The 14,988-nt window shown below is 39.1% G+C and overlaps 3 protein-coding genes across 4 annotated transcripts in view; 1 reads left to right on the top strand and 2 right to left on the bottom strand.

Moving 5' to 3' along the window:
• tmtc2a (transmembrane O-mannosyltransferase targeting cadherins 2a) overlaps positions 1-3,821 on the top strand; it is a 56,945-nt gene extending 53,124 nt beyond the window's left edge. The window contains exon 12 of the mRNA XM_051391953.1: positions 1,866-3,821. Coding sequence (XP_051247913.1) covers positions 1,866-2,069 — 204 coding nt within the window. The 3' untranslated portion in view covers positions 2,070-3,821. The remainder of the gene's footprint in view (positions 1-1,865) is intronic.
• Positions 3,822-7,733: 3,912 nt separating this feature from the next.
• On the bottom strand, positions 7,734-10,112 carry LOC127358697 (protein mono-ADP-ribosyltransferase PARP11). Its single transcript, XM_051391997.1, has 7 exons — positions 9,872-10,112; positions 9,637-9,751; positions 9,480-9,549; positions 9,270-9,333; positions 8,782-8,915; positions 8,543-8,694; positions 7,734-8,424 (listed from the first exon to the last, which is right to left on the bottom strand). The coding sequence occupies exons 1-7, from the start codon at positions 9,959-9,961 to the stop codon at positions 8,126-8,128; spliced, it is 924 nt and encodes a 307-aa protein (XP_051247957.1). The 5' UTR covers positions 9,962-10,112; the 3' UTR covers positions 7,734-8,125.
• Positions 10,113-10,227: 115 nt separating this feature from the next.
• Positions 10,228-14,947, bottom strand: LOC127358693 (protein mono-ADP-ribosyltransferase PARP11). 2 transcript variants are annotated; one of them, XM_051391993.1, is made up of 8 exons: positions 14,710-14,947; positions 14,301-14,425; positions 13,517-13,637; positions 13,296-13,371; positions 12,868-12,940; positions 12,519-12,646; positions 11,981-12,132; positions 10,228-11,880 (listed from the first exon to the last, which is right to left on the bottom strand). In XM_051391993.1, exons 1-8 carry the CDS (start codon positions 14,765-14,767, stop codon positions 11,564-11,566), a joined length of 1,050 nt encoding a protein of 349 aa, XP_051247953.1. In that variant the 5' UTR covers positions 14,768-14,947; the 3' UTR covers positions 10,228-11,563. The 2 variants fall into 2 exon arrangements, with proteins under 2 accessions (XP_051247953.1, XP_051247954.1); XM_051391994.1 differs by having other exon boundaries at positions 14,562-14,946.
• Positions 14,948-14,988: the final 41 nt, after the last annotated feature.

Here is a 14,988-nt window from a genome sequence, read left to right as displayed (position 1 = left end):
ATGATGTGAGTGCTGACAGCGGTGACAAATGGATTGCTTCTTCACGATAACCACCACCCAGTGTTTCGCCAGTTGAATGCTTTTAATGTGAAGCAGCAGCAGCAGGATGTTCCATTTGCATTTGCAGTAAATTAATTATTAACTAATACTAATGAAAAATAAAATTTCCAACTTTGAATCTTGTGCCCCAGTATCAAATGCACATTTATGTCTTGTTACATGGCAAACATGTCAAAAAAGGTATTTTTAGATGAATTATTGATCAAAGCAAAGTATCTTTCTGTGTCTTAAAGCATGTCTGGAGGGGATTTTTTTTTTTTAAGATTAGATCTTTTAAGCCAATATGATATTGGTTTACTGTAGCTCACAGGGCAGGGTGCATCTCAAAAGCTGCAGATCAGAGGCAGATGCTATCTTAAAAAATACGGCATCCAACTTGCTGAAGTTCAAGAGATTACAATCCTTTCATCACTGTGAGTGTGTTACAGAAACACTGACCCAACTTCAGAAGTCATTTCAGTAAAAATAAAGGCAAAAAAATTACTTACTGACTAACTTTCTGGCTGTCTTCCTGGGCACAGAACACATGTGAAGAGGGTTCCATTTCTAATGATTTAGCCCAGTCCATGTATTTAGAATGACTGAGAGACCCTCATTTATCTAGCTTAGTACAGTATGTCTCAGCTGCTTGCAAAGCTCCTCAGTGGTACAATAGCAGAACATGTGCTTTGGAGCACTTGTAGCTGCCTGATACATGTACTTGTTGAACTAGGTGAGAAAATCAAACCCAATGAAAAAGGGGTGGCCGTACTGCACTGCAGCTGCTCTCTCTGTAAAACTGCATTAATTAATTCGTTTTGCAGCATCTTGCAGGCCACTACTTCAAATATTCCAGCTCCGTAAGCATTCATTTGATACATTAGGTGAGAAAAACAAGCTCCCTTTTCGTAAGGCTAGTCTTTTAACACCGCTTGAGAAGTGGAATGTAAACAAGTGAAATATCAGCGTTGAGAAGAGACGAACAGTTGTGTTTGGGGAGAGAAAATCTGTGAACTAGTTGCCAAGTTGCTAACCATATGTCATGCAGCGAGGACGCAGGGCTGGGAACAAGGCCAGGTCTGGGGGATGAGGTGCAGACGACTTTTAGGATGAGATTTGGGTGTGTTTGTTAGTTATGGCTTGCTGAGAGTCATGTCTATGACTTGGATTTTGTACGTTTCCACGACTGGTACATGATTCAGGGCCAGATGGTTTCACTTTGCAACTTCAAACGATGGTATTTTATTGAATAAGACTCCAGAAACACACCTCTAAATGGGTTTGTAATTCAAATTGTAAAAAATGCTTTATGACACACCCACACCCACCCACACACACACACACACACACACACACACACACACACACACACACACACACACACACACACACACACAGTAGCTACCTATTTGTTCCCAGTGGCACTGTTAAAGGACACACACTTTTGTCTTTGGCCATGCCTGCTCCTGTGCTGTGAGATTGCATTAGGGCTAATGTAATGCATATTTAATTCTCTTAGCCTTAAGCAAATTTCATCAGAGTCCTTGTATTAATCCACCATCCATAAAAAAAACCTGGCGAGTTTCCTAAAATGCATGTATGTCTCTCATACTGTCTGTATCAAAAGTAGAACTGAGAAGGGCAAGTTTAAAATAGTTTGTCCGGATAGATAAATCCAAGGTCGCCACAGTTGCCACAAGTACAGTAATCCTGTAAGTTGACACCGTAAGACCTTAGAACACTATAATTATGGCACTATGCACCACTCCCTGCCTCCTTTTCTACTGTTCTGACCCTTTTCTCACTTTGTCTTTGCCCTCTCCCAGTACCCGGCTGCTCTGATGAACCTCGGCGCCATCCTCCACCTGAATGGCAAACTTCCTGAAGCGGAGGCAAACTACCTGCGTGCACTACAGCTCAAACCCGATGATGTCATCACCCAGTCCAACCTGCGCAAGCTGTGGAACATCATGGAGCGGCAAGGACTCAGGATTAGGCATGGGCTTGGGATGCAGAAGAGGGACATTTGAACTGAGAGAGCTGCTGCACTCTTTCTTTAACGATGAGTCCTCCAGAGAGTGAAGCTCCACAGGATATAAAAGAGCTTGAGGCTAAGAGCTCTTCTCGACGAGACAGGAAAGACAATTTCTTTAGAGTTGTGGCCTGTGATGCTTTGGGGAAGACAGTTTGAGGCTTGGCATGTTTGGGATTCAAGGGTGTAAGAATTCTGCCTTCCTCTGAATTCTACTGAATTCAGTGCTGTATGGTGGCTCAAACGACTAACGTCACCTTTTTATTATTGCGTTTTATAAAACGATGCTCAGTTGCTAAATGATGCACTGAAGGCAAATATCTGCAAAGTCCAAAAGAAGATTGAGAACAAAGGTCTCAAAGGTCAGCTGATCATTATTTCCCTATCATTAAAAACGTGGGTATGTTTTAAAGCACTTAATTTGAATGAAGATGTAGCAAAAGTATTTAAATAATAATTTCTGCAAAATGCGTTTTGAAGTTGTCAGCACTATATTGTCCTTAATGATGCCGGCTGGTTTGTGTTAATGGGGAACGCCACCGATTTTACTCATTAAGTCTGTTTACATGTCTTGAGGAGTACTTACTGTGTTATGTGAAAAAAGTTGTATAGAGCCTTTTACGGCTCCATAGGGAGTCTGAAAAATTGCCTCAAGTGATGTCACATGAGTCTGAAGAGGGCTGAAGACTACAAGTTTGAAATTGATGAATATCTTGGGGTGTGGCATTAGAAAGACGTTACCAGACCTCTGATGCCCGCTCCTCATCTCCGCCCAAGCTAGCGGGTTACGGCTACATTAGCCGCCATACTGGCACAACACACCCGAATCTCTGTCCGAACTGCAGGTGGTCGAGTTGCATTGTGGGTCATGAAGGTCCCATGATTCGACAGGGAAGCAGAATGTGTGGAATAAAAAAAGATGATATCTCCGTCTGATTGATTTTCTTTTAAACACCACGAGTTGCTATATCAGTGGAACACTCTTAAAAAATTAAAACCCTGATTAATTACCCTCAGGGTGCTCTCGCATTCAACTTGTACTCTTAACGCAGTAAAGCATTAATATTAAAAGCATGACAGTGCTAAGACATCTTCAGGTACCACCATCTAATACAGTTGTATAGTAAATTGCTCCAACCAATTAAAAGAACAAGCATAATGCATAGCCAATCACATTCTGTTGTCCGAGTCACTGAAGATTGTTTGCACCTGGTGCATTTTAAATACTTGTGACTGTAAGAATGAAAACAGATCATGAGAAAACTCCTCAGCGGTGCCAAAGCTTGTACTGAGTCTTTACGCCTCTCGTGCCAAGCAAGAACTGTTCTCACGTACGTGTTGTGTTCTTTGTGTCAAATGAAGGCGTTTCACTTCATGTGATCAAACGATCGAACTTAATTTATTAATACATGTTATTTTATGTGAAAAAGCCAACACTGTGCCGTCACTGTCACAGTAGCCCTCGTTCTCCGATTTCTCCACATAGATAGGCTACAGAAGGCAACATGACAATTACATTAAAATGTTTTTTTATATTTTTTTTTCTCTCTGCTCAGGGACATCAGGTTGTGATTCCTGTCACACAATGGGTTTGTGACACAGAGAGAGCTTCTTAAGATGATGTTAGATGTTTTTGATGATTGTGATGTTTGGTTAAATTATAGAAAAATGTGTAGCTGAAAATTGTGTTGTGTTTTGTAAAGAAAAGTGAACCTTTTTCCATAATAAAAAAATATGATTTTTGCTCTCAGCAGTGTGATGTCCTCCGAGAAGTCTGTACCTCTCAACAATGTAAATTCCAACAAACATATATGTATGTGAGTACAGAGGACGCACATGTGGCTTTCATTTCTGTCACTGCATGCAATCGTACACCTCCACCTGCTTCTTACAGTGGTTAAATCAAAGTGCAGCAATAGGAACCCCCCTAATTAGAATTGTCAAACCAAATTTGACCAAATTATGTATATTTCTTAAGTTTGCCAAAAATAAATGTGTAAATATGTAAAATTTAGAATGACACATTTACAAATGTCTTTCTTTTGTATATGTATTTTCATTTAGGTACTAAGTCCATTTACCCAAGTACTGTACATAAGTATAATGGACTTATTGCACAGCAGATACTCACAGGTGTATTGATGATAGCTGCATACCGCTAAGTGGAAGTCCTGCTGTTGTACTGTTGGTTCGTTTAACAGAACTGAGCCATCGTTACTGTTATTAAGTCCACCTGTGTTTGTCCAGCTTAGTCAACATGTCTGCTGTGCAACTAGTCCATTTTGAGGTACTTATACCAAGTATTTCCATTTTCTACTACTTTATACTTCTACTTTACTACATCTCAGTTTACATCAAGTAATCTACACAGTATTGCATCAGTAATTAATAATTATAATATAATTTCATATTTCATATTTATTATTTTGAAATTGATTTATGATTTGATCAACAACGTTTTGGTGCTAATGCTTTTGCTTTTCTTAATTTTAAATGTAGTTAAAAGATCTGAGTACTTCTTCCACCACTGATTAGACCCGAGAGAGGTTCTAACTCTCTGTTAGGGATCAATCAAATAACCAAACATAGAGCATTATAGAAAATCCATTGTACTGTAACAACATTTTCTGGCATGACCTTCTGAAACACTTAAAAATCATGTTTATAAGCAATTCTCATGAAGTATGTTTATTAGGGCTGTTGAAGAGGAACCCAAACAGAACATCAGAACTGAGATTCCCCAAATATATTTTTGAGTGTTTGAAATATTAAATAATTTAGCAAGGAAGTAATTTCTCTCCAGTGCTGTTGGTCCTAGCCTTGGTTTCACTGGAGACGGAGAAGAAAAGTGCCACGCTCAGCCTCTCTAAATGACACAACACACACAGACAGCTCTCTGAGAGGAACCACTAATTAGACTTGGTCTTTTCATAAACTCAACATGTTGATATCATCTGATCAAGCAGACATCAAAGAGGTTCTAATCACACGCCAGACTCTGAGCACACCAAGCTGTAAATATTTAAGAAGATATCAAACTTGACTCACTCATTGACTTGGAAGAACTCAAAGCCCCAGTTTCAAGCATTTTAAACACTAGATTGCACTAGAAGTTAGCATAAATCTACGAGGGCAGATTTTGTTATGTAACAGTAATAACACTGAATCAATAATGTGTTTGTTATGCATAGAAATAACCTTATTCTGAAACACCATCTGCTGGACTCATCACTGAATCTGCCCATCTTATCCACAGAACCAACTAAATAATCTCAAATAGTTTACACAATATTGAGCCAACATAAATGAATGAGTAATAATAGAGGAAAGTAAGTGTGATTTTTTCCCCCCTCATTCTTACAAATTGGGGTGTGAATATTTTGGTAAATAAATAATAAAATATTTAATGAAATGGTAATATTATAGGTGTATTTATCTTGTGTACAGTCAAATATTTGGTCTTATGTATGAATGTGATGAAATATTGCATCATCTTATGGTGCTGAATGGATTTCACTGGACAGTAATGTGATTTTTATGTTTCCTGAAACACAAAAACATTGAACCTTGAACACACTCAATCCACCGTAATAAAGCTCATTAGAATTGTCTATTTATGTAATATCCTGTGACCACTGTGAGAGAGGAAACAGAGCTCTTATTTTTGTAAACCTGACCCCATCATACCTCTGTGTATCCCAGGTCACGCTAGATTGACACCCAGTGAGCAAATACTTTCATAACCTCTAATCAAAGGGGCAAAACATCAGTGAAGTAACATTTTTTCTCCTTTCCTTCAGCAAGGACAGTCTGTACTTGTTTCTTTACTTTACTTCCAGTTAACTGGTAGCTGCCTTTGTCATTAAGAAGATGAAAGTTATTCTCACATGATGGCTACATGTGCGTGCGGGTGTTCCATATCCGGCAGACATGACTTCTGACAGCTGGAGCAACACCTGGGCCAACATGTTAAAGTAAACCACTAAAACTACACAATAGGGAAGGAAGTGAGGCTGGCCCATGACAAGATGAAAGATTTCCTGCCACCGTTCAATACTACACCTGCAAGGTAAGCATGTTGGAGTAGTGGAAGCACTCGGCTAATGCCTTATGTTTTGGAGTTGCAGTAAGTTGTGGGGCAAGTAGCTGGGCATATAAACATAAATGTACCTGAGGAAAAAATACAGATACTCTGTTACAGCATGGAGAAAGATCAATATTAGTAATGTGGTCCACAGCTATAGCCTTCAGTGTTGCCTCAGTTTTTAAATGGTGATAAATTAACTTAAATGTAAACTTTTTAAAATCATAATTATGAGGCACCTGTTTCATTTATACTTACAGTTATGTACTTTAGAAGAACAGTGCTTCTTTGAGTGGTGGAAGAAGTACTCAGATCCTTCAGTAAGTAAAAGTACCAATACAACAATGTAAAAAATACACAGCAAACTATACTTTATGTAAGATAAGATAAAATAAAAGTACCCATTATACATAAAAATACCCCCTGACTGATATATTATTTAAATAAGTTAGGTAATGCTGATGCAATAATGTGTAGTATTTAGTATTTAGCAGCATTTTACTCTTGTAGCTGGCTGAGTTGCTCGTTTTAACTTCTTTATGTATAGTTCAGGGTTGTGCAATCACTAATGGCATAGGAAAGAAGAAAATATAAAGCTATTTTCATTACATATTCTGACCTCTTAGAGCACAAATTTGAAGTTTAGAGGGAAAACATCTCTTTGCTGGAACTGCCAACACCTCATAGACATCTACTTTTTTGTAAGGGGTCACAAGCCAGACACCACTAGTTTTATCTTTAACAATGTAAAATCTTAATCTGTAAAGTAACTAGTAAGTCCCTCTGTCCTGTAAATGTAGTAAAAAAAAAAAAAATTCTCCCTAAAATGGCTTACAGTATAAGTACACAGTAGCATGAAATTTAAATACTCAAATAAAGCACAAGTAGCTGAAAATCTGAGTGATGTAGAGCACTTCAGTAAATGTACTCAGGCAATTTCCACCCCTGAACACAACCACTGACTGGGACCCTCGGGTAACTAATCACGAGGATTCTGGGAGATGGGCTGCTGGCTTTTTGAAAATATAATGATGAGCTGCTGACTCACTCTGAAGGAGTTTAGTGCAGAAATAATGGCAGAAATGTGCCAATAGAAACCACTGAACATAATGTGGACCAGCTAGTGCTGACATGTGCCAAGAGTTCAACCTCTTGCTAAATGTGTCAATGGCGACCTCTGCTGACACTTTTCTTTAAACACAGTTGGCTCCATGTTCTTCTTTTAGTGTGAGTTAAGTTTTGCTTTCCTCGTAACAACGCCTTGCCACCCCAGTTTGTTGCCAAAGGCTGTAAAATGTAACACATAATTTAGACTAACCTTTAAAATAATTTGATTTATTAATTTCGAATGCCACCTTTAGATATTTCTATTCAATTCTTTACCGATGTGCCACAATAATGTCATGTTTTGAGTTCAAAACATATAGGTTTTTTAAGCTATAAGAATTATTGAGGCTTTTCTTTCAATTTGCAATCAGTATGATTCCAAGTTCAAATTCTCTCCTGTAACTGTCATTTTAAGCCTTTTATACAGATGATGAAAAGCTGGAAAAGGAATAAACACACACACACACACACTTTGGTTTAGTCCTACCAGTAAATTTATTAATGAAACTTATCAAAGAGAATCTGTATATTTGGTCATAAATATTGTAAACAGGTCCACGTGTAGATTGCATTTTAGAAACAGCACTTCCAATAGTAAAATACTATTAAGTTTTTTTTTACTATTATACTATTACTATTAATTAATAAATACTACTAAGACTATTAAAAGATCACTTCATTTTTAAAATAGCTAAATGTATGTAAACATAGCTTTTTATTCATAACCTAGCTCCTTTTTTAAAAACGTAGTGAAAAACAAAAACCCATCACCAAAGCCAATAAAAGTTAGGATGGAAATAGTGTTCTCCCAGTTTGAGGTAGACATGTTGATGCTTGCACATGCTTAGCATCTTCTCTTGACGTCATTTGTACTGAACCAAGTACTCGGGATAGATTTGATTTGGATCAAAAATAACAAAAATAGTGGGACATCTGACATCATCCACACAGCTGTCGTGAGTGTTTTCAGAACTTTGATGATCAGGTTTCTTGAACTCCTTTTTTCCAACTTTGGATTTTCCAATCATCACTCGTGCCAAAAATACTACTTTAGTGTATTCACCGTGACCACCCCGCGTTTGCCCGCCATACAGCTTCAACGGATCCACGCTGCCCTTGCTGTATTTGTCCGCATATGAGGCATGTTTTGCAAAATATATTCCTAATAAAAAAAAAATCTCAGATCAACTGGGGAAACTGGTGAACAGTCACACGTAGATTACAATTATTTACATTGTACAAAGTGACACAGAGAGTTATTAATGTATCATTTAACTTACCTTTACCATATATGTGGCCGTGTTGTCCCGCTAACCGTAAATCAAAGTTATACTTGCAAATGTTTTCAACATTTTGGATCTCGGTCCCATGAAAGAGTCTCCTCTCCTGAATGTCTCTGACGCCTTGAATTCTCATCAGCTGTTTCTTTTTCCTTTGACATGAACAGAGAGAAGGACCAGTCTGATTACAAAGTAGGGCAATGATAAATGGAATGGAGAAAACTCAAAGACTTTCCTACCTGCAATACAGTTCCCATAGGTCCATATTCTGTATCCTGCTGATTGAGATGATGGATTTGTCCAACAGCCCATCATTCTTCACATAATCTGCCACAGTCTGATACTCAGGGGTGAGCTCGTTCAGAGGGATTAACTGTAAAATATATTAGGAACACACATTTTGTACATATTCAGTTGAAGACAATATTAAAGCATATATGCAGCACAGTTTGAATCCCAATAGCTGTCAGATTAAAAAAAAAAAAAAAAAAAAAATACTGAAAATAAAGACATTTCTAAAAAATAAAATAAAGTAAAATGTTGTGATATTTCGTGACCTTAGAGTTAATTGATTTTTACAAGTCAATATTCTTTACTTGTTCTACCTGAGTTTGATTTAGGAATGAAGGATGCCTGTTATAATGAAACCACAATATCTCACTCACATTGCAAATAAAACTTTTTGTTAACAATTTTGCTTTTCCCAGTACATTTCTGTCATTGTTACCTGATACGGACAGGTGGGATCCACATGTTCCCAGAACACAGGGGGAGCACCGAAGCAGGAGCAACTGTGGGAGGAAAGAGTTAATTCATTTGCATTGTGCTGACTTTCACTTTCATTTAATCAGAAACAAAACTGAAGACTGACTTATCCACGTCTCACTGTTATGAGCGTGCATTATTTGTTATATTGCTGTTTTAAGCCTTATTTCACCTTCTCTCAACGTTGTAGCCCCGTTTGATTCTTCTCTGCCTTCCCGTGTTGAGGTCAGTCTGTAACATTGCTGTATAGGAACACACAAGTCACGTCAACCAAGTTCTTTACAGATAAATGAGGACATAATGTGAACAAGAAAACGTAACTGGATAACCTGAGAAATCAATCTTCCTCTGACAACCTGGAGATGACACGTTTAAAACCCCTTTTGAGTTTCTTTGGTAGTACTGTTCGATATCCTCACTCCTACAGGGGTGATCAGGGTCATCCTGTAGAGTGGACAGAAAGCAACTGCAGGTCAGCTACACCAGGCATTCTGCTCTTTATACGCTTTTTGTAAGGCAATAGACTGAATTATAAAAATGTTAAAAAAAAAAAAAAAAGCATACCTCAAACCTGTGCCACCTTCCACAGTCTGCCAGGTAATACCAAGACCACGGGATGTCTGATGTGTCCATGTCTTCTTCCTCGAGCCACATTGTCCTCACAGAATGAAATGAAATGGATTATATCAGAAAAGAAGCTAAATAAATAAGTTTTAAAGCTAGCCTTCTTCTCTCACGTTTGCTGAGGTAGCTATTAAAGTTGACACTGCTATTCCTAGTTCATTTGAATGAAATGTCATCAACAGCCACACCTCTAAAGGGAGGCCGGCTTTACTCACCAAACATTAATGGGAGAGCATGTCACAATGCCACCAGCACTCATTTCTCATTAGCCTTCTAAAAGAGATAATTAAACACAATTACTTTTAAAAGTTTATTTGCTTTAACATTTGCAAATCACAGACACACACATAGAGCTTCATACACACCACTGCTGCATCCATTTTACTTTTGCACCACCTTGTGGCAAACTTAGTACTCTGCTTTATTATTATCCTTGCTCAAACACACACACACACACACACACACACACACACACACACACACACACACACACACACACACACACACACACACACACACACACACACACACACAGTCATACAATAAAGTCAACAAACACACACACAGCAAAGCAATATTACATTGTGTGGTTACTTTCCATTACAGTACTATACATGTGCTGGCTACATTCTTTTTTGTTGATAAATTTACACAGGTGCAAAGATAACCTGTGTAATCCTCTAAAGAAAGACGTTAGCAGGTGGTGACGTCGCACTCGGATGGTTTTTTTAAGTCAAATGTGATGCTGATACGGATCTTATTCTGGTTTCGGGTTGAACCACGAAATCCAACCTCAGTCATTGTTAAGTCTTTTAAAGACTGAAGTCAATGGTCAGAAAAGATGCACAAGAAGGGAACATATTGCTCAGGGACCACAAGTGAACATGACATCACAACTTTATGTCATTGTGACACAAATACAAAACCTTTCATGGAAAGGGGGGAAAGTGCACTGATGCATGGTTCAAAAAAAATGTAGAGGTAGAAGCGTTTTTTGAATAAAAACAAAAACAAAACCCATGCCTACGTAATACATTGTACTAGGTACACACAGATGTGGATGTTCACTGACTGATGGATCACGGTGCTATATGAGTGAGCAGGAACATGTTGTGGTTTTTGGCTTCGTTATTTGGATTCATGACAACATGACTTGTAAATAAGCTCATGCGTGGCACTGTGGATGTGAAGGAAGGGCTGTTGCCGATGGCGGGACATCACCTATATAACCTACAGGCTGCAAGTGCCACTCTTATTTTTAACAACTGTGCACAGATATTGAACAAGCAAGCACAGAATCTGCAATTAATACAAAATTACCACAAAGACTGGTCTTTAGTCATTATTTTCATCCTTTTTTTTTTTTTACGTCAGAGAGACAGCCCGTCTTAGAATATACTGTACAGTATACAAAGTGTACACAAAGCCTTTACTGTCTTCTTTGTTTTCCAATTTCCCCAAAGGCACTTTAGATGACTCAGATTCAGTTAGGCACTGGATCTGACTGAAAGAAAAAGCAAAAGTCCCTTAAGCATTTTCCATTTTGTCCGTCATCTGATTCTGTATCCAAAATGTTTCAGTTTTTGAGATCCAGCCTCTATTAAAAAAAAGTACATATCTCCGTTTCAGGCTTCAGTAGAACTCAATCAGATACTCTGGGTAAATCTGATTACTGTCAAAAATGACATAAATCTTTGGATTGGCCATATCGTCCACACAGCTGTCATAAAAGTTGGTGAAGCTGGCATCCTTGGAGGGCGGTCTGCAGTACATGGGATGACCGACAGTGTATTCTCCAACGAGCACTCTGGCCAGGAACATGGTCTTGTAGGGAGGCTCGCTAGCAAATATTGGTGGGGCGAGTCCGTGTCTCTGCAGGGTGGTGTTGTGCTTCCCTGTGGTGTGACAGAATTTACTGGAGTATTTGGCATCCCGGGCAAAGTAGCTCCCTGCAGGAAGGAAAATTGAATGAAATGTTAAAAGTCTGGCCCAAATAAAATGTGCAGTGAATTCTTTCATGATGCTGCATCACAACACTGAAAGATCTACCTTTGCCATAGACATCGCCATGGCTTCCTGTCAGCCGCCAGTCAAAGTTAAATGTACATATAGCTTGTATGTTGCTGTGTCCTGTGCCGTGAAACAGCATTCGTTCCTCAATATCCAATGTGCGCTTGACTTTTCGCAACTGTGTTTTCTTCCTTAGGAGGGAACCAAGGAATGACAACACAACACAGAGTAGTGATCACTTTGTTAAAAAGTGTACTTTCCTACAGGCATGTGCTCAAACCTACAGCATGACTGACTTTAATGGAAAAAGACTAACTGAATGTGTGTACCTTCAGATGTTGCAGCAAAATCAGTGTTTCAGTAAAGGTAAGAGAATTGAGAATCTCAACTGGGTTTCATTTACTTTAACAGCTCTGTCTGCAGTAGGAGCTGGGGAAAGTACCATTGTATTTCTCATTGTAAATTAACGCATGCCCTAAAGAATTATTATAAAATTAGCCAAATCAAGAGCAGAATCCTCTGCTAACACAAAAAACAGAACTTGCAGTCAACCCACAACAAGACAACAATTATCTACCTGCAGAAGAATTCCCATAAGTCCAGGTTCTGAATCCTCTGGATGGATTTGATTGGATGATCCATAGTCCTTTCATACAGTCTGGCGACTTCTTTAAACTCATAGGTGTCTCTTCCGAGCTGGATGAGCTGCAGAAACACAATCACACATGGGTAAAACAGGACATGCAATGGTGTGTTACAGTGCCAAAGCTTGGTTGGAAAGCAAAACTAAATCATGGTAGACCACTAAACCACTGCAGAGTGTAAAAGAGTGTAAAACATTTTCAGCTTCTTCTCAATATCAACTTTAAAAAGAATCTGAATCTACTGGGTAGCTAAATGCTTAAGCTGTGGGTTCCTTTACTCACCTGATAGGGCTCATCTGTGTTGATTCTCTCCCAATGACACGGAACAGGCAAGGCAAGATTATCACAAATAAACCTGACAGAAAGAGCAGAAGAAAGAGAGCAGTGTAAGAAAGTCTCATTAAAAAAAAATTCCTCATCTAAGATATTTGTGCCTGATGCAGAGTTCTCTTGCTCTTTGTGTTTATGGAGATAACAAAGCTCAGGGTCAGCAGCAGGACAGCTCCCTGTGGGGCTAGCAGGAATTTGGGGTTATTGTCAAGGATTCCTGATGCTGGCAGAGGCTTGAACCCTGACCTTTCACTGAAATCATGGTGTCCTCACTCACAACTTCATCTAGCTCCCTCTAGCATATTGTCTTTGTTAGATGAAGGGATGAACTGAAACTTAAAATGAAAAAAAAAGGTTCTATGGATGTCACCAAATCTTACCTGAAGCCCGTTGCAGAGTGGAGGGAGCGTTTGATTGGCCGCTGCTTCCCCGTCGTTACGTTTATCTGCCGCATGACTGGTGAGGAATTTAATAAAGATTAGAGCCATAGGAACTCATACTCATGCACAATTTCTACAACGGGATTAATTATATTTACCATAATTCTTGACTACTTTCCTTTTATTCTTTGTCTGATGAAGCACCTTTAATGTTCCCTTACCTGAGAAGTCCAGTCTGTAGGTGTACTTCGCTGTGTAGAATTCCATAACACCTCGTTGGTTTCTGTTGTAGCACTGCTCAATCTGAGCACTTGTCACAGAGCAGGCTGCACTGGGATCAATCTGACAGGAAAAGATGAATTAGTCTAATGGCGATTGACATACTGTAGAATTAAGTGGCATCTATTTAGATAATTAATTGTTTAAGTAATTTTTCGAGAGAAAAAAGGCAATTTGTTAGTTCCAGTGTCTTTTGTGGCTTTTCTTTGTTTTAAATTATATTGTTTTGGTCTGTTGGTCAAAAATAATTTGATGTCACATTAGGGTTGGACTAACATGTTGTTTCTCAATTACTCAATTAACTGCTTGGTCTATATTTTATAGAGCAAACAACCAGTGGAAAAAATGCCAATCACAATATCCTACAGCACATGGCGGCATCATCAAATATTTTTGCTTTGTCAGACCAGCAAAAGTTAAAAAAATATTACATTTACAACAAAGTAAGAAGGGAAAAAGCAAGCAAATTCTCACATTTGCGTAGCATTCTGACTTGACAAATAACTTAAATGAATGAATCCATTCATTTTGAACTCATATGCAAAAGTAACACCAACCAAATCATTTTATTGACTAATGGACCTCAATCAAAGAGGAAGGACTACTCTGTGCCTGGTCTCTGACTAACATCAGACTGTTGGCTCACACAATAAAGAGACCCAGGTGTCACCGAGGGGGGGGGTTACAGTACTGTGATGTGTACAGTTGCCATGTCCTGTGAACTACCTCGAACATATGCCACACTCCACACTCAGCCAAGTAGAACCAGCACCAGTTGGGCTCTGAGGTGTCCATCTCCTCCATCTCAGTGGACTCCTCCTCGGACGATCTGATGGCTAACATAGCTAAATCTGAAATTAAAATAAAGTGGAAACACACTTAGACGACCAGCAACTGGAATAACAGGAAAGTACAACGGGGGAGAGGGGGGAGGGAGGTGGGAGGTGGGGAGGGAGGGCAAGGTGATGTTTAATTCGTGTGACGAACCTAACGTCAAGGAGACATTTTTAAGCCACGGTCGTGAGGGTATTTCATCTTGTAAACAAATTCAAACAATACAGGAAACAGCCACATCGAGCTAGCTATCATTAGCGGCTGCCGCACCCGACTCCTCTCCACTCTACGGGTGTCTTACCAGTTTTCAGCCTGTCTCTAACTGGCTCCCTGTCCTTATCGGGATATAAATCCTTCATTCATTATGAATAAATCACCACAGGAATCACAGGCTCGGAGTGAGAATGGATGACTAATAACGCTACATAACATTCTCGTCTTCCTGTGCGTTGTTTACTTTTATTTCCTGGTTCGTCACGCACGAAACGTCAATGCGTCAATGTGATGTGATGTAACGCCTCCAGCTTTTGTGCAGCGCTGTTGCCCCGGGTTTGACCTGTCAGGTGAACAATCTGCCCCC

The sequence above is a fragment of the Dicentrarchus labrax genome, unplaced genomic scaffold, assembly GCF_905237075.1.
Source record: "Dicentrarchus labrax unplaced genomic scaffold, dlabrax2021, whole genome shotgun sequence".
In the NCBI taxonomy this organism is placed as follows: Eukaryota; Metazoa; Chordata; class Actinopteri; family Moronidae; genus Dicentrarchus; species Dicentrarchus labrax.
Note: the sequence above shows the minus strand (reverse complement) of the source record. Positions and strands in the feature narration are given on the sequence as shown.

Coding starts and splice junctions, on each gene's coding strand:
- LOC127358697 (XM_051391997.1), bottom strand. CDS start 9,961: ATGTGGCTCGAGGAAGAAGACATGGACACATCAGACATCCCGTGGTCT. Junction 9,550..9,636: donor GAGGAAGATTGATTTCTCAG/GTTATCCAGTTA, acceptor GTTCCTATACAG/CAATGTTACAGACTGACCTC. Junction 8,695..8,781: donor CTATGGGAACTGTATTGCAG/GTAGGAAAGTCT, acceptor TTCATGTCAAAG/GAAAAAGAAACAGCTGATGA.
- LOC127358693 (XM_051391993.1), bottom strand. CDS start 14,767: ATGAAGGATTTATATCCCGATAAGGACAGGGAGCCAGTTAGAGACAGG. Junction 12,647..12,867: donor ACACAGATGAGCCCTATCAG/GTGAGTAAAGGA, acceptor GTGTTTCTGCAG/CTCATCCAGCTCGGAAGAGA. Junction 12,133..12,518: donor TTATGGGAATTCTTCTGCAG/GTAGATAATTGT, acceptor TTCCCTCCTAAG/GAAGAAAACACAGTTGCGAA.